Source organism: Salmo salar, chromosome ssa12 (assembly GCF_905237065.1).
Source record: "Salmo salar chromosome ssa12, Ssal_v3.1, whole genome shotgun sequence".
Classification (NCBI taxonomy): Eukaryota; Metazoa; Chordata; class Actinopteri; order Salmoniformes; family Salmonidae; genus Salmo; species Salmo salar.
The window spans coordinates 100,455,548-100,477,826 of NC_059453.1; the positions used below are offsets into that span (position 1 = coordinate 100,455,548).

General features: G+C 47.4%; 1 protein-coding gene and 3 long non-coding RNA genes across 8 annotated transcripts; 1 reads left to right on the top strand and 3 right to left on the bottom strand.

The window, feature by feature from the left end:
• The first annotated feature begins 4,387 nt into the window (after positions 1-4,387).
• cstf1 (cleavage stimulation factor, 3' pre-RNA, subunit 1) lies at positions 4,388-21,744 on the top strand. Of its 2 annotated transcripts, none has more exons than XM_045692001.1 (7): positions 4,388-4,493; positions 5,053-5,250; positions 5,453-5,730; positions 7,437-7,634; positions 9,448-9,629; positions 18,675-18,883; positions 20,425-21,744. In XM_045692001.1, the coding sequence occupies exons 2-7, from the start codon at positions 5,082-5,084 to the stop codon at positions 20,682-20,684; spliced, it is 1,296 nt and encodes a 431-aa protein (XP_045547957.1). In that variant the 5' UTR covers positions 4,388-4,493; positions 5,053-5,081; the 3' UTR covers positions 20,685-21,744. The 2 variants fall into 2 exon arrangements, with proteins under 2 accessions (XP_045547957.1, XP_045547958.1); XM_045692002.1 differs by lacking the exon at positions 4,388-4,493 and adding an exon at positions 4,503-4,522.
• LOC106566271 (uncharacterized) lies at positions 16,153-17,119 on the bottom strand. 3 transcript variants are annotated; one of them, XR_006758125.1, is made up of 3 exons: positions 16,563-16,631; positions 16,254-16,439; positions 16,153-16,192 (listed from the first exon to the last, which is right to left on the bottom strand). It is a non-coding gene; the product is annotated as an uncharacterized lncRNA (long non-coding RNA). The 3 variants fall into 3 exon arrangements; XR_006758123.1 differs by lacking the exon at positions 16,153-16,192 and adding an exon at positions 16,880-16,904 and having other exon boundaries at positions 16,415-16,439; positions 16,570-16,817; XR_006758124.1 differs by lacking the exons at positions 16,153-16,192; positions 16,254-16,439 and adding exons at positions 16,632-16,817; positions 16,948-17,119 and having other exon boundaries at positions 16,544-16,569.
• Positions 17,114-17,689, bottom strand: LOC123725587 (uncharacterized). Of its 2 annotated transcripts, none has more exons than XR_006758126.1 (3): positions 17,518-17,689; positions 17,202-17,387; positions 17,114-17,139 (listed from the first exon to the last, which is right to left on the bottom strand). It is a non-coding gene; the product is annotated as an uncharacterized lncRNA (long non-coding RNA). The 2 variants fall into 2 exon arrangements; XR_006758127.1 differs by lacking the exon at positions 17,518-17,689 and adding an exon at positions 17,450-17,474.
• On the bottom strand, positions 18,125-18,651 carry LOC123725586 (uncharacterized). Its single transcript, XR_006758122.1, has 3 exons — positions 18,534-18,651; positions 18,280-18,410; positions 18,125-18,149 (listed from the first exon to the last, which is right to left on the bottom strand). It is a non-coding gene; the product is annotated as an uncharacterized lncRNA (long non-coding RNA).
• Positions 21,745-22,279: the final 535 nt, after the last annotated feature.

Genomic DNA, 22,279 nt, shown 5'->3' on the forward strand with positions numbered 1-22,279 from the left:
CCACAACCCCAAAGAAAAACACACACCACTATATAAGACTCCCAATCAAAGGCAACTCCCTGCCTTCAGTTGGGAGTCTAATCACCAACACAAACCCCTTAACATACAAACCCCTGCCACATCCTGACCCAAAACTGATACCATACCTCCCTCTGCTGGTCAGGACGTGACACTTATTCTATAATGGAATAAATAAAAAAATGTCCTCTATCTACACACAATGCCCAATAATAACGAAGCGAAAACATGTTTTTAGACATTTTTGCAAATGTAATACAAAGTTAATAACAGAAATACCTTATTTACATACATTTGAAGTCGGACGTTTACATACACCTTAGCCAAATACATTTAGGTCAGTTAGGATCACTACTTTATTTTAAGAATGTGAAATGTCAGAATAAACGGAGAGAGAATGATTTATTTCAGCTTTTATTTCTTTCATCACATTCCCAGTGGGTCAGAAGTTTACATACACTCAATTAGTATTGGTAGCATTGCCTTTAAATTGTTTAACTTGGGTCAAACGTTTCGAGTAGCTTTCCACAAGCTTCCCACAATAATTTGGGTGAATTTTGGCCCATTCCTCCTGACAGAGCTGGTGTAACTGAGTCAGGTTTGTAGGCCTCCTTGCTCTCACGCTTTTTCAGTTCTGCCAACAAATGTTCTATAGGGTTGAGGTCAGGGCTTTGTGATGGCCACTCCAATACCTTGACTTTGTTGTCCTTAAGCCATTTTGCCACATCTTTGGAAGTATGCTTGGGGTCATTGTCCATTTGAAAGACCCATTTGCAACCAAGCTTTAACTTCCTGACTGGTGTCTTGAGATGTTGCTTCAATATTTGCAAATCATTTTCCTGCCTCATGATGCCATCTATTTTGTGAAGTGCACCAGTCCCTCCTGCAGAAAAGCACCCCCACAACATGATGCTGCCACCCCCGTGCTTCACGGTTGGGATGGTGTTCTTCGGCTTGCAAGCCTCCCACTTTTTCCTCCAAACATAACGATGGTCATTATGGCCAAACAGTTCTATTTTTGTTTCATCAGACCAGAGGACATTTCTCCAAAAAGTATGATCTTTGTCCCCGTGTGCAGTTGCAAACCGTAGTCTGGCTTTTTTATGGCGGTTTTGGAGCAGTGGCTTCTTCCTTGCTGAGCGGCCTTTCAGGTTATGTCGATATAGGTCTCGTTTTACTGTGGATATAGATACTTTTGTACCTGTTTCCTCCAGCATCTTCACAAGGTCCTTTGCTGCTGTTCTGGGATTGATTTGAACTTTTCGCACCAAAGTACGTTCATCTCTAGGAGACAGAACGCATCTCCTTCCTGAGCGGTATGACGGAAAAAAAAAGAATTCTGAGGTCTTGGCTGATTTCTTTTGATTTTCCCACAATGTCAAGCAAAGAGGCACTAAGTTTGGAGGTAGGCCTTGAAATACGTCCACAGGTACACCTCCAATTGACTCAAATGATGTCAATTTGCTTATCAGAAGCTTCTATAGCCATGACATCATTTTCTGGAATTTTCCAAGCTGTTTAAAGGCTCAGTCAACTTAGCGTATGTAAACTTCTGACCCACTTGATTTGTGATACAGTGAATTATAAGTGAAATAATCCGTCTGTAAACAATTGTTGGAAAAATTACTTGTGTCATGCACAAAGTAGATGTCCTAACTGACAAATCAACAAGAAATTTGTGGAGTGGTTGAAATATGAGTTTTAATGACTCCAACCTAAGTGTATGTAAACTTCAGACTTCAACTGTAGACACATTTACACATACATACATGTAAGGGATAAACACTGACGCTTTGTACATTATCTGGAAATAATGGACGACTTGGTTCCGTGTTTATTAGTTGCAGATAATGTACAGAACAGAGGGGTTTATCTTATACCACCGTTGCCAAAGAAAACAATCACACATTTACTGGTAAAAATGTTTATTTCATCATTCCACTATACCTGGTTGTTAGTTGTATCGGTTTGGTTGCTAGAGGAGCAGACTTGTTGTTCATTCTATTTATTTGATTGCTAGGCAGGCTGGCAATGTTCTGATCCCTTGCTAGCTAGCTAGTCAACTATGGCTAACATAGTCGTGTCAACTCTGCGTATAGAATCAAATTAAAGTAGCTGCATTTGTTTAAGCTGTTTTCTAGTGACATTTATTTGGATACATCCACGCTACTGTACACAGATAGCGCCTGTGGAGGGATATAGGATAGGTATTCACACCCACAGAAAGTCAACTTCATCTATTTAAGTAAAAGTTTTAAAATGAGAATATCTTTTTTATGTTCATTCATAGTTCAGTTGATAGCTGCAATATTACTACCTACATTTAATATAAATATGACTACTTATATTTAATATAAATATGACTACCTACATTTAATAAAATATTACTACCTACATTTAATATAAATATGACTACTTATATTTAATATAAATATGACTACCTACATTTAATAAAATATTACTACTTACATTTAATATAAATTTACTTCTTACATTTAATATAGAATCGAGTGGATTTAGGCCATTGCTGGGCCAATTCTGTCTCCTTTCAGGTTGCCAGATCGGGCCTAGTCTGTACCGTCATTCATTTCGGACTCAGGCCGGATCCGGCTGCCAGACCCAGGCCAGCAGATTTAGATCTGGCATGCCGGAATCAGGCCAAATGTGGACCAGACATTCGTGTTACCTGGGGAAGCTCGGGAACAAATGGTGCTTTCAAGACAACTGGGAACTCTGAAAAAACCTGAGGTCAAATAATGACGTCAGTGATCTTCAGGTCGGAAAGTCGGAGCGCTAGAAAGATGCCCGAGTTTCCGACTTGGAACTCCAAGTTGGATGACCGTTCAAAACTATTTTTCCCAGTTGGAGATGGCTGATGTTTTTTTTTTCGTGAGTTGCCAGTTGTTTGGAACACTGCAAAAACAGAAATAAGAATGAATAGAAAGGGCGTGTCCATTCAAGTCAGTGACGGCATAATGGTGGACTGGCAGCCATTTTGAGTGTACCCATGCATGAAAGTAAAAACAGGAAGTGCACCCTTCAAACTGTCCTGTGTGATTTGTTGAGTTAACTCAATTGATATTTTCAAACATAAATTTCATTGCATGAGCCATCGGTTAGCATCATTTGAATGAACATTCTACATTACCATGTAAATACAGCATCAGTTGATAGAACATTCCAAAATACCATGGAAAGTATTGCAACACAATACCAGGCAGGTTTCAAGCAAGGATTATGACTGTCACGTCCTGACCAGTAAAGGGGTTATTTGTTATTATAGTTTGGTCAGGACGTGACAGGGTGTATTTGTTTTATATGGTTTTGGGTGTGTGTTTATGTAGAGGGGCGTTTGATTTATGTATTCCGGGGTTTTTGGTTTAGTTCTATGTTGTATAGTTCTACGTATAGTTCTACGTCTATTCTAGGGTGTATTCTAGGGTGTTTAATTCTATGTTTAGGTAATTGGGATTGGGGCCTTCAATTGGGGCCTTCAATTGGAGGCAGCTGTGTATCGTTGCCTCTGATTGAAGGTCCTATAATTAGGAGTATGTTTGTTGTGGGAGGTTGTGGTTGTACTGCTATGTGTTAGCATACAACACTGTTTGTTTGTGGTCTTGGTTTGTCAGTGTCTTAATAAAGTTTATAAAATGAGCACTCAACCCGCTGCGCCTTGGACCATTCACTATGACGGCCGTTACAATGACGCTGTTATTAAAGCTATACCTAGTGGGATAAAAACTTTACTTCAGAATAATACATATTTTGGAATATCTCCGATTGTAAGCAATATTCAGGTGAATGGCATTGGTCTACTAGATACGAAATTCAACAATCGTTTATTAAGGGATATTTTCTACAGGAAGTCTATTCCCTCTGCGATATTTTGTTGGGCTTCGTCGTTTGATGTCTAAGTTTGACATATGTCTAAGTTTGACATATTATTTTACTACACTGATTCCACAATTGAACGTATGTCATAAATCTCTTTATTTTATTAGGAAAATGTTTCATACACAAATCAAAATTTATGAAGAAAAAGCCCCTTTTCTTAATTTTCTTTAAAACGTCTTTAAAACGTATACAAAACAAAATGTCAAAAAATGTATACGCTATATGTCTGTATTTGATTTGATATAATGTGGAATAGTTTTATTTTTAAAAAATTCTCATTTCTTTGGAATCCCTCTGGCTGTTATGTTTATGTTTTGCATGTTACTGTTAATAAAAAACTTTTTTTTAAAAATACCAGGCAGCCATTTTGAGTGTACCAGCCAGGGTCAGAGCTTCTAAGGATGTTCTATTCATTTATATGGCCAAAACACACGCCCCGTTACGTACCGACGCATAGATGTGACGTAATATTCATTTCTGTGGTCAAAACACACGCCCCGTTACGTACCGACGCATAGATGTGACGTAATACGCAGCGCATGCTTTGTAACCCCCAAGCGCCCCTTTGAACCAAGGCAAAGGTATTTTTGCAACATTTGAAAGGTTTTATGTATGTAGCTAACGTTTCTTTAAGTTTTGATACATTTTCTTGATATTCCTGTTGTGTTATACATAATCGCACTCAATAAAACTAAGTTTTAACCCGTTTGGTGCAGTCGTTGCTTGCACAATGTTGTGCTAGCTAGCTAGCTAGCAGTTGATAACGTTAAATGAAAATGCATTCATTGAACTTATTTGATTTTACTTCCCTAAACTCGGTTGGTTATTATTGCAAACATTTAGGTGCTTGTTAACCGTTTGTACGGCCTACGATTTATGTTTGTAATGTGAATGTTACGAATGGTTTTGTTGTAGCTAACTACAGTAGCTATTTTGCATTGTAGGTCCCGTTGGTATGCTAACGTTAGTTACCGCTAGTTAACCAGCCATAAGTGGGCTTCCATAGTATTCCCATGATAGTTGAGCTTTCTCGCTAGCTAGTTGATATTATAGAAGTTAAGAGTCCATAATAAAAAAAAAACGTTTTATTTTAATTTTATTTATAGCAAATAATGATGACCATGTTTTGATCGATTTCAGCCAAGTTCGTTGAAGAAGCCTGAGCGGAGATGTATCGTCCCAAACCGACGCTGCGGGACCGGCAGCACCTGTACCGGCTGATCATCAGTCAGTTGCTGTATGACGGTTACACCAACATCGCCAACAACCTCATCACAGAGGTGAAGCCACAGAGCGTCGTGTCGCCCTCAGAGAACCTCATGCAGCTGGCCAAGATAGGTGAGTGGGTAGTGGACTAGCTCATATGAGAATGGTAGCGACATGTCTGCAGTGTCGTTGTTTTGAAACTGTACTGCTCCGCTGTTTCTTCCATCCCGTCGTCCCAAGACATTGCGAATGGCGACGGTGTAGTTTGTTAGCTAAACGTCCGTAGTGTTATGTCACTGTTTTTAATCAACTGTATTGCTCCATTCACCTCCAGGCATGGAGAATGATGACAGTGCTGTGCAGTATGCCATCGGCCGGTCTGACACAGTGGCACCAGGCGTTGGCATCGACCTGGAGTTTGACGCTGACGTCCAGTCCATGTCCCCCGAGGCGTCTGAGTACGAGACTTGTTACGTGACGTCTCATAAGGGTCCGTGTCGCGTGGCCACCTATAGCCGGGACGGACAGCTCATTGCTACGGGCTCTGCAGACGCCTCCATCAAAGTCCTGGACACAGAACGGATGCTGGCCAAGAGTGCCATGCCCATAGAGGTGAGACAGAGAGCTATGTCTGTCATTGTATCCTATTCCCTGTGTAGCGCACTACTTTTGACCAGAGCCGTGGTTGTATTCACTAGCAACTAAACAGAAGCGGTCGGGGACGAAACAGAGAGGGTAGTGTTGTCACGATACCAGAATTTTGACTTCGAATACCAGGTTTAGTATCACAATACTCGATACCACAAAAAAAGGCCTATTAGCCAAAGTCACAGAATGGCACTCGATCCAGACACACTCAGCTACTGCTCTGATCAATCATTGGCCATCTTTTTGAGTTCAATATCATTTACATTTGAACATTTGTATGAAAAACATTTTAGACAGCCATGTATGCATTAGTTGAATCATTTATACAATCAATTTGATTTTTTTTTTTTACCAATCTAACCACAAAACAACAATGGTAATCATTTATTTGAAGGACATATAATTTTATTGTACTTCTCAACATTTGCATAGAAGAAGCAATCTCTTATTTTATTTTTTAAGTGTGCTTGGCTCTTTAAGAAATTAGTGATGTCATCGGGAGGCAGAATGTGGCTGTATAATCTGACTTTGTAGCTGTGGAATCTAGCAGAAACCAGACGCGAGGAAGCCATCTTTGAAATCAGTATATACTGCCTTATGGTTTCATATCACAAACAATGTACTAGGGTGGTGAATTCAGCTGTCGACTAGCATGGAAAGTTAGCCTACATTTAAAGCTGGAAGATATCAGTATGGTCTTGAATTGTAAAGTGTTGTAGCCTGTATGGACATTGTTTTACTAACAGTTTGAACATCTTCACATGCCGTGTTGCATTATTCAAGTAGGTTAACTTGTGTGCAACATGAGCGGGGAGATAATGCAGCCAGACAGATGGTAATGAATGATGAAGTGGAGCAGGCACTGCTCTTCGTTCTATAAAGGGGCTGCTCTGATAGACAGACTTGAACCTCTCAAACACATGAGACATTTGACAGATGGACCGAATGTAACAAATTCTAGCACCGGAACATAGTTTTTTTTGTACCGGAGGGGGGGAAATACAGACGTTTTGGTATTCCATGCAACACTACGAGAGAGACCTACCTGTGTTTGTCTATTAAGAACACCTGTTTTAGTTGTTTTAATAAGACCTAGGTGATCAGAACGTTCTGAAAGACATTCTGATGTAGGAATGTTCAGAACGTTCTGAAAGACATTCTGATGTAGGAATGTTCAGAACGTTCTGAAAGACATTGTGATGTAGGAATGTTCAGAACGTTCTGAAAGACATTGTGATGTAGGAATGTTCAGAACGTTCTGAAAGACATTCTGATGTAGGAATGTTCAGAACGTTCTGAAAGACATTGTGATGTAGGAATGTTCAGAACGTTCTGAAAGACATTCTGATGTAGGAATGTTCAGAACGTTCTGAAAGACATTGTGATGTAGGAATGTTCAGAACGTTCTGAAAGACATTCTGATGTAGGAATGTTCAGAACGTTCTGAAAGACATTGTGATGTAGGAATGTTCAGAACGTTCTGAAAGACATTGTGATGTAGGAATGTTCAGAACGTTCTGGAAGACATTGTGATGTAGGAATGTTCAGAACGTTCTGAAAGACATTGTGATGTAGGAATGTTCAGAACGTTCTGAAAGACATTCTGATGTAGGAATGTTCAGAACGTTCTGAAAGACATTCTGATGTAGGAACGTTCCTGTGTGTTCTAGGTGATGATGAATGAGACGGCCCAGCAGAACATGGAGAACCACCCTGTGATCAGAACACTGTACGACCACGTGGATGAGGTCACGTGCCTGGCGTTCCACCCCACCGAACAGATCCTGGCGTCGGGGTCACGTGACTACACACTCAAACTGTTTGACTACTCCAAGCCCTCTGCCAAGAGAGCCTTCAAACATGTACAGGTAACAACGGAGGCGGGGCCTTTAGACGGGTAACAACGGAGGCGGGGCCTTTAGACGGGTAACAGCGGAGGCGGGGCCTTTAGACGGGTAACAACGGAGGCGGGGCCTTTAGACGGGTAACAGTGGAGGCGGGGCCTTTAGACGGGTAACAACGGAGGCGGGGCCTTTAGACGGGTAACAACGGAGGCGGGGCCTTTAGGCGGGTAACAACGGAGGCGGGACCTTTAGACGGGTAACAACGGAGGCGGGGCCTTTAGACGGGTAACAGTGGAGGCGGGGCCTTTAGACGGGTAACAACGGAGGCGGGGCCTTTAGACGGGTAACAACGGAGGCGGGGCCTTTAGACGGGTAACAACGGAGGCGGGGCCTTTAGGCGGGTAACAACGGAGGCGGGGCCTTTAGGCGGGTAACAACGGAGGCGGGGCCTTTAGACGGGTAACAACGGAGGCGGGGCCTTTAGACGGGTAACAACGGAGGCGGGGCCTTTAGGCGGGTAACAACGGAGGCGGGGCCTTTAGGCGGGTAACAACGGAGGCGGGACCTTTAGACGGGTAACAACGGAGGCGGGGCCTTTAGACGGGTAACAGTGGAGGCGGGGCCTTTAGACGGGTAACAACGGAGGCGGGGCCTTTAGACGGGTAACAACGGAGGCGGGGCCTTTAGACGGGTAACAACGGAGGCGGGGCCTTTAGGCGGGTAACAACGGAGGCGGGGCCTTTAGGCGGGTAACAACGGAGGCGGGGCCTTTAGACGGGTAACAACGGAGGCGGGGCCTTTAGACGGGTAACAACGGAGGCGGGGCCTTTAGGCGGGTAACAACGGAGGCGGGGCCTTTAGGCGGGTAACAATGTTATCTCTCAAATTGTATGTTTGTGTAGACAGTGATGGGAGCTGGGGGGGTATGCAGAACCTATAGAAAACAGGAAGTTACATTTAATGTGTTGAGTAGAGATATCAGGGGTTTGGGCAGAATAGAAAACAGGAAGTTACATTTAATGTGTTGAGTAGAGATATCAGGGGTTTGGGCAGTTACCTATAGAAAACAGGAAGTTACATTTAATGTGTTGAGTAGAGATATCAGGGGTTTGGGCAGAACCTATAGAAAACAGGAAGTTACATTTAATGTGTTGAGTAGAGATATCAGGGGTTTGGGCAGTTACCTATAGAAAACAGGAAGTTACATTTAATGTGTTGAGTAGAGATATCAGGGGTTTGGGCAGTTACCTATAGAAAACAGGAAGTTACATTTAATGTGTTGAGTAGAGATATCAGGGGTTTGGGCAGAACCTATAGAAAACAGGAAGTTACATTTAATGTGTTGAGTAGAGATATCAGGGGTTTGGGCAGTTACCTATAGAAAACAGGAAGTTACATTTAATGTGTTGAGTAGAGATATCAGGGGTTTGGGCAGTTACCTATAGAAAACAGGAAGTTACATTTAATGTGTTGAGTAGAGATATCAGGGGTTTGGGCAGTTACCTATAGAAAACAGGAAGTTACATTTAATGTGTTGAGTAGAGATATCAGGGGTTTGGGCAGAATAGAAAACAGGAAGTTACATTTAATGGTGTTGAGTAGAGATATCAGGGGTTTGGGCAGAATAGAAAACAGGAACAGGTGTGCTGGGCTGGCGGGGCAAATCCGTGGTATCATCATACTACTTGGTGAGAATTGGCCTTGTATCACATGGTTAGTAAAATGTTGGTATTGTAACAACGCTGCTCTGAAACATAATAATATAATTGTCACCTTTTTGGGCCCAGCAGTTAGATATACTAACAGTAGTGTGTGTCTGTGTGTCTGCTCTCCGCAGGAAGCGGAGATGCTGCGGGCCATCTCTTTCCACCCGTCAGGAGACTTCCTATTGGTGGGGACGCAGCATCCGACCCTCCGCCTCTACGACGTTAACACTTTCCAATGCTTCGTCTCCTGCAACCCTCTAGACCAGCATACGGACACCATCAGTGGAGTCAATTACAACCCTAATGCTAACAGGTAGCCCTGACCTTTAACCCCTCTAGACCAGCATACTGACACCATCAGTGGTTAACTACAACCCTAATGCTAACAGGTAGCCCTGACCTTTAACCCCTCCAGACCAGCATACTGACACCATCAGTGGTTAACTACAACCCTAATGCTAACAGGTAGCCCTGACCTTTAACCCCTCTAGACCAGCATACTGACACCATCAGTGGTTAACTACAACCCTAATGCTAACAGGTAGCCCTGACCTTTAACCCCTCTAGACCAGCGTACTGACACCATCAGTGGTTAACTACAACCCTAATGCTAACAGGTAGCCCTGACCTTTAACCCCTCTAGACCAGCATACTGACACCATCAGTGGTTAACTACAACCCTAATGCTAACAGGTAGCCCTGACCTTTAACCCCTCTAGACCAGCATACTGACACCATCAGTGGTTAACTACAACCCTAATGCTAACAGGTAGCCCTGACCTTTAACCCCTCTAGACCAGCATACTGACACCATCAGTGGTTAACTACAACCTTAATGCTAACAGGTAGCCCTGACCTTTAACCCCTCTAGACCAGCATACTGACACCATCAGTGGTTAACTACAACCCTAATGCTAACAGGTAGCCCTGACCTTTAACCCCTCTAGACCAGCATACTGACACCATCAGTGGTTAACTACAACCCTAATGCTAACAGGTAGCCCTGACCTTTAACCCCTCTAGACCAGCATACTGACACCATCAGTGGTTAACTACAACCCTAATGCTAACAGGTAGCCCTGACCTTTAACCCCTCTAGACCAGCATACTGACACCATCAGTGGTTAACTACAACCCTAATGCTAACAGGTAGCCCTGACCTTTAACCCCTCTAGACCAGCATACTGACACCATCAGTGGTTAACTACAACCCTAATGCTAACAGGTAGCCCTGACCTTTAACCCCTCTAGACCAGCATACTGACACCATCAGTGGTTAACTACAACCTTAATGCTAACAGGTAGCCCTGACCTTTAACCCCTCTAGACCAGCATACTGACACCATCAGTGGTTAACTACAACCCTAATGCTAACAGGTAGCCCTGACCTTTAACCCCTCTAGACCAGCATACTGACACCATCAGTGGTTAACTACAACCCTAATGCTAACAGGTAGCCCTGACCTTTAACCCCTCTAGACCAGCATACTGACACCATCAGTGGTTAACTACAACCCTAATGCTAACAGGTAGCCCTGACCTTTAACCCCTCTAGACCAGCATACTGACACCATCAGTGGTTAACTACAACCCTAATGCTAACAGGTAGCCCTGACCTTTAACCCCTCTAGACCAGCATACTGACACCATCAGTGGTTAACTACAACCCTAATGCTAACAGGTAGCCCTGACCTTTAACCCCTCTAGACCAGCATACTGACACCATCAGTGGTTAACTACAACCCTAATGCTAACAGGTAGCCCTGACCTTTAACCCCTCTAGACCAGCATACTGACACCATCAGTGGTTAACTACAACCCTAATGCTAACAGGTAGCCCTGACCTTTAACCCCTCTAGACCAGCATACTGACACCATCAGTGGTTAACTACAACCCTAATGCTAACAGGTAGCCCTGACCTTTAACCCCTCTAGACCAGCATACTGACACCATCAGTGGTTAACTACAACCCTAATGCTAACAGGTAGCCCTGACCTTTAACCCCTCTAGACCAGCATACTGACACCATCAGTGGTTAACTACAACCCTAATGCTAACAGGTAGCCCTGACCTTTAACCCCTCTAGACCAGCATACTGACACCATCAGTGGTTAACTACAACCCTAATGCTAACAGGTAGCCCTGACCTTTAACCCCTCTAGACCAGCATACTGACACCATCAGTGGTTAACTACAACCCTAATGCTAACAGGTAGCCCTGACCTTTAACCCCTCTAGACCAGCATACTGACACCATCAGTGGTTAACTACAACCCTAATGCTAACAGGTAGCCCTGACCTTTAACCCCTCTAGACCAGCATACTGACACCATCAGTGGTTAACTACAACCCTAATGCTAACAGGTAGCCCTGACCTTTAACCCCTCTAGACCAGCATACTGACACCATCAGTGGTTAACTACAACCCTAATGCTAACAGGTAGCCCTGACCTTTAACCCCTCTAGACCAGCATACTGACACCATCAGTGGTTAACTACAACCCTAATGCTAACAGGTAGCCCTGACCTTTAACCCCTCTAGACCAGCATACTGACACCATCAGTGGTTAACTACAACCCTAATGCTAACAGGTAGCCCTGACCTTTAACCCCTCTAGACCAGCATACTGACACCATCAGTGGTTAACTACAACCCTAATGCTAACAGGTAGCCCTGACCTTTAACCCCTCTAGACCAGCATACTGACACCATCAGTGGTTAACTACAACCCTAATGCTAACAGGTAGCCCTGACCTTTAACCCCTCTAGACCAGCATACTGACACCATCAGTGGTTAACTACAACCCTAATGCTAACAGGTAGCCCTGACCTTTAACCCCTCTAGACCAGCATACTGACACCATCAGTGGTTAACTACAACCCTAATGCTAACAGGTAGCCCTGACCTTTAACCCCTCTAGACCAGCATACTGACACCATCAGTGGTTAACTACAACCCTAATGCTAACAGGTAGCCCTGACCCAACGGGGCTGTATGTTTGGCTGAGGGTTTTTCCTTTCGCCTGAGTTGCCTCGTTTCACTGCCAAAAATACAAATAAACCATCTGGTGTTCAGCAAAATAACAACACAATGTCAAATACAGGTAGCCTAGTCAAATAATGAACATCCAATCACATTAAGCGTTACTCTCTCGCGGGAAACCTTCGCTCTTACACAGACATTTAGAAACGAAACATGACAATTTGAAAAATAATCCACGGGAGTTTTTTTGAGCGAGAATCAAGACGACTTTCGAGTAGTAAGACATGTATAAAAGCAACAGACTACATTAATCAGAAGGGGCTAGAAGCGTCTTATATGGTGAGCTACCGAGTGGCTAGGACAGGCAAGCCCCATACTATTGTGGAGGACTTCATTCTTCCTGCTGCCGTGGATACGGCTTGGATAATGCTGGGGGGAAAAGGCCCAAACAGACAATGTCTTCATCAAACAACACTGTTTCACGACGCATCAGAGACATGGCAGGAGATGTTTTGAAACAATTACTGCTTCGCATACAAGCCAGTGAATTATATGCGTTACAGCTGGATGAGTCAACAGACGTGGCCGGCCTGGTACAGCTCCTGGTATATGGATGAGTTAACAGGCCTGGTACAGCTCCTGGTATATGGATGAGTTAACAGGCCTGGTACAGCTCTCCTGGTATATGGATGAGTTAACAGGCCTGGCACAGCTCCTGGTATATGGATGAGTTAACAGGCCTGGCACAGCTCCTGGTATATGGATGAGTTAACAGGCCTGGTACAGCTCCTGGTATATGGATGAGTTAACAGGCCTGGTACAGCTCTCCTGGTATATGGATGAGTTAACAGGCCTGGCACAGCTCCTGGTATATGGATGAGTTAACAGGCCTGGTACAGCTCCTGGTATATGGATGAGTTAACAGGCCTGGTACAGCTCCTGGTATATGGATGAGTTAACAGGCCTGGTACAGCTCCTGGTATATGGATGAGTTAACAGGCCTGGTACAGCTCCTGGTATATGGATGAGTTAACAGGCCTGGTACAGCTCCTGGTATATGTCCGTTACGTTTATGGGGGGTCAATTATTAAGGAAGACATCCTCTTCTGCAAACCACTGGAATCCAGGACAACAGGAGAGGATATTTTTAAAGTACAGGACAGCTTTATGACATCAAATGTACTTTGGTGGTGAAGATGTGTTGGTATCTGTACTGATGGAGCAAAAGCCATGACAGGGAGACATAGTGGAGTGGTTACGCGGCACTTGGGTGCACTGCAGCATCCACCAAGAGGCTCTTACTGACAAGGGAATGACTGACAGCTTGAAAGACGTTTGACACTACAGAGAAAATGGTTAACTTTGTTAAAGCAAGGTCCCTGAACTAGTGTATTTTCTGCACTATGCAATGATATGGGCAGCGACCATGTAACACTTTTACAACATACAGAAGTGCGCTGGTTATCAAGGGGCAAAGTATTGGCACGGTTTTTAAATCGAGAGACGAGCTTCAAGTTTTCTTTACTGACCATAATTTTCACTTGTCTGACCTCTTGCATGATGACAGGTTTCTCACATGACTGGCCTATCTGGGTGAGGTTTTTTAATCTGAAGCCACTGCCAGATTTCTGGATTGGGCTGCGCTCAGAGTATCCTGCCTTGGCAAATCCTGCTGTTAAGACACTGATGCCCTTTCCAACCACGTACCTATGTGAGAGTGGACTCTCGGCCCTCACTAGCATGAACACTAAATACAGGCACAGACTGTGTGGGAAATGATTTAAGACTGAGTCTCTCTCCAATACAACCCAACATTACAGAGTTATGTGCATCCTTTCAAGCACACCCTTCACATTAACCTGTGGTGAGTTATTCACCATTTTAGATGAACAAATAAGGTTTTATATGTAAGATGGTTAAATTTATAGCATAATTATTAATTATTATTATTTGTGCCCTGGTCCAATAAAGAGCTCTTTGTCATTTCCCACGAGACGGGTTGTGACAAACATTCACTAATTCTTATGTTTAATAAATGTATCGTATAGTGTGTGTGTGTGACAGGCTTACAATGATGGCAAAAAACAGCATTTGAGAGTGCCCTGACCCTGGTGCTAGAGGGGGTACAGCTGGAGGGTGAATGTTTGAAGGGGTACAGCTGGAGGGTGAATGTTTGAAGGGGTACAGCTGGAGGGTGAATGTTTGAAGGGGTACAGCTGGAGGGTGAATGTTTGAAGGGGTACAGCTGGAGGGTGAATGTTTGAAGGGGTACGGCTGGAGGGTGAATGTTTGAAGGGGTACGGCTGGAGGGTGAATGTTTGAAGGGGTACAGCTGGAGGGTGAATGTTTGAAGGGGTACAGCTGGAGGGTGAATGTTTGAAGGGGTACAGCTGGAGGGTGAATGTTTGAAGGGCGTACAGCCGGAGGGTGAATGTTTGAAGGGGTACAGCTGGAGGGTGAATGTTTGAAGGGGTACAGCTGGAGGGTGAATGTTTGAAGGGGTACAGCTGGAGGGTGAATGTTTGAAGGGGTACAGCTGGAGGGTGAATGTTTGAAGGGGTACAGCTGGAGGGTGAATGTTTGAAGGCGTACAGCCGGAGGGTGAATGTTTGAAGGGGTACAGCCGGAGGGTGAATGTTTGAAGGGGTACAGCCGGAGGGTGAATGTTTGAAGGGGTACAGCTGGAGGTTGAATGTTTGAAGGGGTACAGCTGGAGGGTGAATGTTTGAAGGGGTACAGCTGGAGGGTGAATGTTTGAAGGGGTACAGCTGGAGGGTGAATGTTTGAAGGGGTACAGCTGGAGGGTGAATGTTTGAAGGGGTACAGCTGGAGGGTGAATGTTTGAAGGGGTACAGCTGGAGGGTGAATGTTTGAAGGGGTACAGCTGGAGGGTGAATGTTTTAAGGGGTACAGCTGGAGGGTGAATGTTTGAAGGGGTACAGCTGGAGGGTGAATGTTTTAAGGGGTACGGGACTATAAGAAGGTTTGGGAACCACTGGGCTGGTGCATACGGATGACATTCCCCTGCCCTTGTCCCTGTCCGTTTCATAACAGACCATTCTAAACATTTAACATATTAGCAAAGACCAGATTAAACTGAGAATAGTCTGAATAGTGAAAATATGATCACTGGATGAGAGACCAGCCTGAGGAACAGTGCTGTTCATCATGAATAGCTAGTCATCAGTACAGGAGTATGTGGACACCCCTTCAAATGAGTGGATTCTGCTATTTCAGCCACAGCCGTTGCTGACAGCTACAGTGGGGAGAACAAGTATTTGATACACTGCCGATTTTGCAGGTTTTCCTACTTACAAAGCATGTAGAGGTCTGTCATTTCTATCATAGGTACACTTCAACTGTGAGAGACGGAATCTAAAACTGGTATTACCGGGAGACCCGGCAGTCTGCTGGTATTACCGGGAGACCCGGCAGTCTGCTGGTATTACCGGGAGACCCGGCAGTCTGCTGGTATTACCGGGAGACCCGGCAGTCTGTTGGTATTACCGGGAGACCCGGCAGTCTGCTGGTATTACCGGGAGACCCGGCAGTCTGCTGGTATTACCGGGAGACCCGGCAGTCTGCTGGTATTACCGGGAGACCCGGCAGTCTGTTGGTATTACCCGGGAGACCCGGCAGTCTGCTGGTATTACCGGGAGACCCGGCAGTCTGCTGGTATTACCGGGAGACCCGGCAGTCTGCTGGTATTACCGGGAGACCCGGCAGTCTGCTGGTATTACCGGGAGACCCGGCAGTCTGCTGGTATTACCGGGAGACCCGGCAGTCTGCTGGTATTACCGGGAGACCCGGCAGTCTGTTGGTATTACCGGGAGACCCGGCATCAGGTGGGTTCACTAGACTAGCTCAGCCCTCAGGTCCCTGACCCCTGACCTTAACCCTGACAGTGCCAACAGGTGGGTTCACTAGACTGGCTCAGTCCCTGACCCCTGACCTTAACCCTGACAGTGCCAACAGGTGGGTTCACTAGACTGGCTCAGCCCTCAGGTCCCTGACCTTAACCCTGACAGTGCCAACAGGTGGGTTCACTAGACTGGCTCAGCCCTCAGGTCCCTGACCTTAACCCTGACAGTGCCAACAGGTGGGTTCACTAGACTGGCTCAGCCCTCAGGTCCCTGACCTTAACCCTGACAGTGCCAACAGGTGGGTTCACTAGACTGGCTCAGCCCTCAGGTCCCTGACCCCTGACCTTAACCCTGACAGTGCCAACAGGTGGGTTCACTAGACTGGCTCAGTCCCTGACCCCTGACCTTAACCCTGACAGTGCCAACAGGTGGGTTCACTAGACTGGCTCAGCCCTCAGGTCCCTGACCTTAACCCTGACAGTGCCAACAGGTGGGTTCACTAGACTGGCTCAGCCCTCAGGTCCCTGACCTTAACCCTGACAGTGCCAACAGGTGGGTTCACTAGACTGGCTCAGCCCTCAGGTCCCTGACCTTAACCCTGACAGTGCCAACAGGTGGGTTCACTAGACTGGCTCAGCCCTCAGGTCCCTGACCTTAACCCTGACAGTGCCAACAGGTGGGTTCACTAGACTGGCTCAGCCCTCAGGTCCCTGACCCCTGACCTTAACCCTGACAGTGCCAACAGGTGGGTTCACTAGACTGGCTCAGTCCCTGACCCCTGACCTTAACCCTGACAGTGCCAACAGGTGGGTTCACTAGACTGGCTCAGCCCTCAGGTCCCTGACCTTAACCCTGACAGTGCCAACAGGTGGGTTCACTAGACTGGCTCAGCCCTCAGGTCCCTGACCCCTGACCTTAACCCTGACAGTGCCAACAGGTGGGTTCACTAGACTGGCTCAGTCCCTGACCCCTGACCTTAACCCTGACAGTGCCAACAGGTGGGTTCACTAGACTGGCTCAGCCCTCAGGTCCCTGACCTTAACCCTGACAGTGCCAACAGGTGGGTTCACTAGACTGGCTCAGCCCTCAGGTCCCTGACCTTAACCCTGACAGTGCCAACAGGTGGGTTCACTAGACTGGCTCAGCCCTCAGGTCCCTGACCTTAACCCTGACAGTGCCAACAGGTGGGTTCACTAGACTGGCTCAGCCCTCAGGTCCCTGACCTTAACCCTGACAGTGCCAACAGGTGGGTTCACTAGACTGGCTCAGCCCTCAGGTCCCTGACCCCTGACCTTAACCCTGACAGTGCCAACAGGTGGGTTCACTAGACTGGCTCAGTCCCTGACCCCTGACCTTAACCCTGACAGTGCCAACAGGTGGGTTCACTAGACTGGCTCAGCCCTCAGGTCCCTGACCTTAACCCTGACAGTGCCAACAGGTGGGTTCACTAGACTGGCTCAGCCCTCAGGTCCCTGACCCCTGACCTTAACCCTGACAGTGCCAACAGGTGGGTTCACTAGACTGGCTCAGTCCCTGACCCCTGACCTTAACCCTGACAGTGCCAACAGGTGGGTTCACTAGACTGGCTCAGCCCTCAGGTCCCTGACCTTAACCCTGACAGTGCCAACAGGTGGGTTCACTAGACTGGCTCAGCCCTCAGGTCCCTGACCCCTGACCTTAACCCTGACAGTGCCAACAGGTGGGTTCACTAGACTGGCTCAGCCCTCAGGTCCCTGACCTTAACCCTGACAGTGCCAACAGGTGGGTTCACTAGACTGGCTCAGTCCCTGACCCCTGACCTTAACCCTGACAGTGCCAACAGGTGGGTTCACTAGACTGGCTCAGCCCTCAGGTCCCTGACCTTAACCCTGACAGTGACAACAGGTGGGTTCACTAGACTGGCTCAGCCCTCAGGTCCCTGACCTTAACCCTGACAGTGCCAACAGGTGGGTTCACTAGACTGGCTCAGCCCTCAGGTCCCTGACCTTAACCCTGACAGTGCCAACAGGTGGGTTCACTAGACTGGCTCAGCCCTCAGGTCCCTGACCCCTGACCTTAACCCTGACAGTGCCAACAGGTGGGTTCACTAGACTGGCTCAGTCCCTGACCCCTGACCTTAACCCTGACAGTGCCAACAGGTGGGTTCACTAGACTGGCTCAGCCCTCAGGTCCCTGACCTTAACCCTGACAGTGCCAACAGGTGGGTTCACTAGACTGGCTCAGCCCTCAGGTCCCTGACCCCTGACCTTAACCCTGACAGTGCCAACAGGTGGGTTCACTAGACTGGCTCAGTCCCTGACCCCTGACCTTAACCCTGACAGTGCCAACAGGTGGGTTCACTAGACTGGCTCAGCCCTCAGGTCCCTGACCTTAACCCTGACAGTGCCAACAGGTGGGTTCACTAGACTGGCTCAGTCCCTGACCCCTGACCTTAACCCTGACAGTGCCAACAGGTGGGTTCACTAGACTGGCTCAGCCCTCAGGTCTTAACCCTGTGTTATTGTCTCCAGCTACGTGACGTGCAGTAAGGACGGCAGTATAAAGCTATGGGACGCTGTGTCTAACCGCTGTGTGATGACGTTCGATAAGGCTCATGATGGGGCGGAGGTCTGCTCCGCTGTCTTCTCCAAGAACTCCAAGTACGTCCTCTCCACCGGGAAGGACTCTGTCGCCAAGCTGTGGGAGATCTCCACCGGGCGCCCCCTGGTCAAATACACAGGTACCCCCTAACCTCAGACACTAGCCTTAACCCCCAGACACTAGCCTTAACCCCCAGACACTACCCTTAACCCCCAGACACTACCCTTAACCCTCAGACACTAGCCTTAACCCCCAGACACTAGCCTTAACCCCCAGGCACTAGCCTTAACCCCCAGGCACTAGCCTTAACCCCCAGGCACTAGCCTTAACCCCCAGGCACTAGCCTTAACCCCCAGGCACTAGCCTTAACCCCCAGGCACTAGCCTTAACCCCCAGGCACTAGCCTTAACCCTCAGGCACTAGCCTTAACCCCCAGACACTAGCCTTAACCCCCAGGCACTAGCCTTAACCCTCAGGCACTAGCCTTAACCCCCAGGCACTAGCCTTAACCCCCAGACACTAGCCTTAACCCCCAGGCACTAGCCTTAACCCCCAGGCACTAGCCTTAACCCCCAGGCACTAGCCTTAACCCTCAGGCACTAGCCTTAACCCCCAGGCACTAGCCTTAACCCCCAGGCACTAGCCTTAACCCCCAGGCACTAGCCTTAACCCCCAGGCACTAGCCTTAACCCCCAGGCACTAGCCTTAACCCCCAGGCACTAGCCTTAACCCTCAGGCACTAGCCTTAACCCCCAGACACTAGCCTTAACCCTCAGGCACTAGCCTTAACCCCCAGACACTAGCCTTAACCCCCAGGCACTAGCCTTAACCCCCAGGCACTAGCCTTAACCCCCAGGCACTAGCCTTAACCCCCAGGCACTAGCCTTAACCCCCAGACACTAGCCTTAACCCTCAGGCACTAGCCTTAACCCCCAGACACTAGCCTTAACCCTCAGGCACTAGCCTTAACCCCCAGACACTAGCCTTAACCCTCAGGCACTAGCCTTAACCCTCAGGCACTAGCCTTAACCCCCAGACACTAGCCTTAACCCTCAGGCACTAGCCTTAACCCCCAGACACTAGCCTTAACCCCCAGGCACTAGCCTTAACCCCCAGGCACTAGCCTTAACCCCCAGGCACTAGCCTTAACCCCCAGGCACTAGCCTTAACCCCCAGACACTAGCCTTAACCCCCAGACACTAGCCTTAACCCCCAGACACTAGCCTTAACCCCCAGGCACTAGCCTTAACCCCCAGGCACTAGCCTTAACCCCCAGGCACTAGCCTTAACCCCCAGGCACTAGCCTTAACCCTCAGGCACTAGCCTTAACCCCCAGACACTAGCCTTAACCCCCAGGCACTAGCCTTAACCCCCAGGCACTAGCCTTAACCCCCAGGCACTAGCCTTAACCCCCAGGCACTAGCCTTAACCCCCAGGCACTAGCCTTAACCCCCAGGCACTAGCCTTAACCCCCAGACACTAGCCTTAACCCTCAGGCACTAGCCTTAACCCTCAGGCATTAGCCTTAACCCCCTTCTATCTCCCCCTATGATGAGTGTGTTATTGGGGAGTAGACGGGGAGAGAGGCTGAGGAGGTCCTGGGTGGTGTTGGTTGAGTTCGGACGGTGTTACTCTGATGTGGAATCATTCTTACCCGTATCCGTGTTTTGGTCCCGCCAGGCGCTGGTCTGAGTGGGCGGCAGATGCACCGCACCCAAGGTGTTTTCAACCACACGGAGGACTATGTTCTGTTGCCTGATGAGAGGACCATCTCTCTCTGCTGCTGGGACTCCCGCTCTGCCGAGAGGAAGAACCTTCTGTCCCTGGGTCACAATAACATCGTCCGCTGTATCGTTCACTCCCCCACCAACCCGGGGTTCATGACCTGTAGTGATGACTTCAGGGCCCGCTTCTGGTACAGACGTACCACCACCGACTGAGACCTCTCTGACCCCTCTGTTGTACCCCTGACCTCTCTGACCCCTCTGTTGTACCCCTGACCTCTCTGACCCCTCTGTTGTACCCCAGACCTCTCTGACCCCTCTGTTGTACCCCTGACCTCTCTGACCCCTCTGTTGTAACCCTGACCTCTCTGACCCCTCTGTTGTACCCCTGACCTCTCTGACCCCTCTGTTGTACCCCTGACCTCTCTGACCCCTCTGTTGTACCCCTGACCTCTCTGACCCCTCTGTTGTATCCCTGACCTCTCTGACCCCTCTGTTGTACCCCTGACCTCTCTGACCCCTCTGTTGTACCCCTGACCTCTCTGACCCCTCTGTTGTACCCCTGACCCCTCTGTTGTACCCCTGACCTCTCTGACCCCTCTGTTGTACCCCTGACCTCTCTGACCCCTCTGTTGTATCCCTGACCTCTCTGACCCCTCTGTTGTACCCCTGACCTCTCTGACCCCTCTGTTGTACCCCTGACCTCTCTGACCCCTCTGTTGTACCCCTGACCTCTCTGACCCCTCTGTTGTACCAACACACTTCCACAGAGCCCAAACCAAATCCCTCACCGCTGGGTGAACCCCCATTGACTACGACTCCACAGCCAAACGGCTCCTTACCGGACACCGGACACCATCAGGGTCCCGCAGTCTCATTTGTTACAACAAACCAGTGTCTTTTGAGTCGACCACCCTGGCTCCATCTTTGATTTCAGTGGAGGTAGTGGAGTCTTTCAGATGACTCTGTAATGGCTGGTCCTGACTGCAGTAGCCTGGTACGACAGCCAGGTGGCCGTGTTGGACCGGAGAGTTTCTATCTGAGCCTGGTTTCACCATGTTGGTAGAGAACACAGCTGATTGGCTGGCTGATGACATGAACAGCGTTGTTGGGAATAGTAATCGATGCTTCTAGATATATTGGAGACCGCGAGCAACATGCTCATTTAATACGTTTCTTTAATCTTTTGATGAAAACAACTAGTTGAGTTTGTTGTTTTCTACCTTTTGTTTGTCTTTCCGATGTTATACATGTTTATTAAAAACATTGAAGAAAATAGGTTTTCCTGTCAGTTCTTTGACTTGAAATTAGTCTTGAAAATCTTAGACTTAAATGTTCTAGTATAAAGTTAATCGTTGTTCTATAGCACGCCTGGTAATTATTTTCCATGGAGGGCCACATTAGAAAATATTTTTGCCAGAATCGGGCGGCAGCGTAGCCTAGTGGTTAGAGCGTTGGACTAGTAACCGGAAGGTTGCTAGATCGAATCCCCGAGCTGACAAGGTAGAAATCTGTCGTTCTGCCCCCTGAACAAGGCAGAACTGTTCCTAGGCCGTCATTGTAAATAACAATTTGTTCTTAACTGACTTGCCTACTTAAATAAAGGTATAAAAATAAAAATATTACAGGATTCTACATCATGTGTATGACTGTGTTGTCAGATATATCTACTGTAAATCACGTCCAGATTTGCTACTTATTTTACTTGTTTAACATGTAGGGAAATAAACCACATCCATGTTCTCCTTTTGGTAGGTATTTTCATTATTAAACATGCAATGAACTACACGGAGGGAAAAATACACGGACAG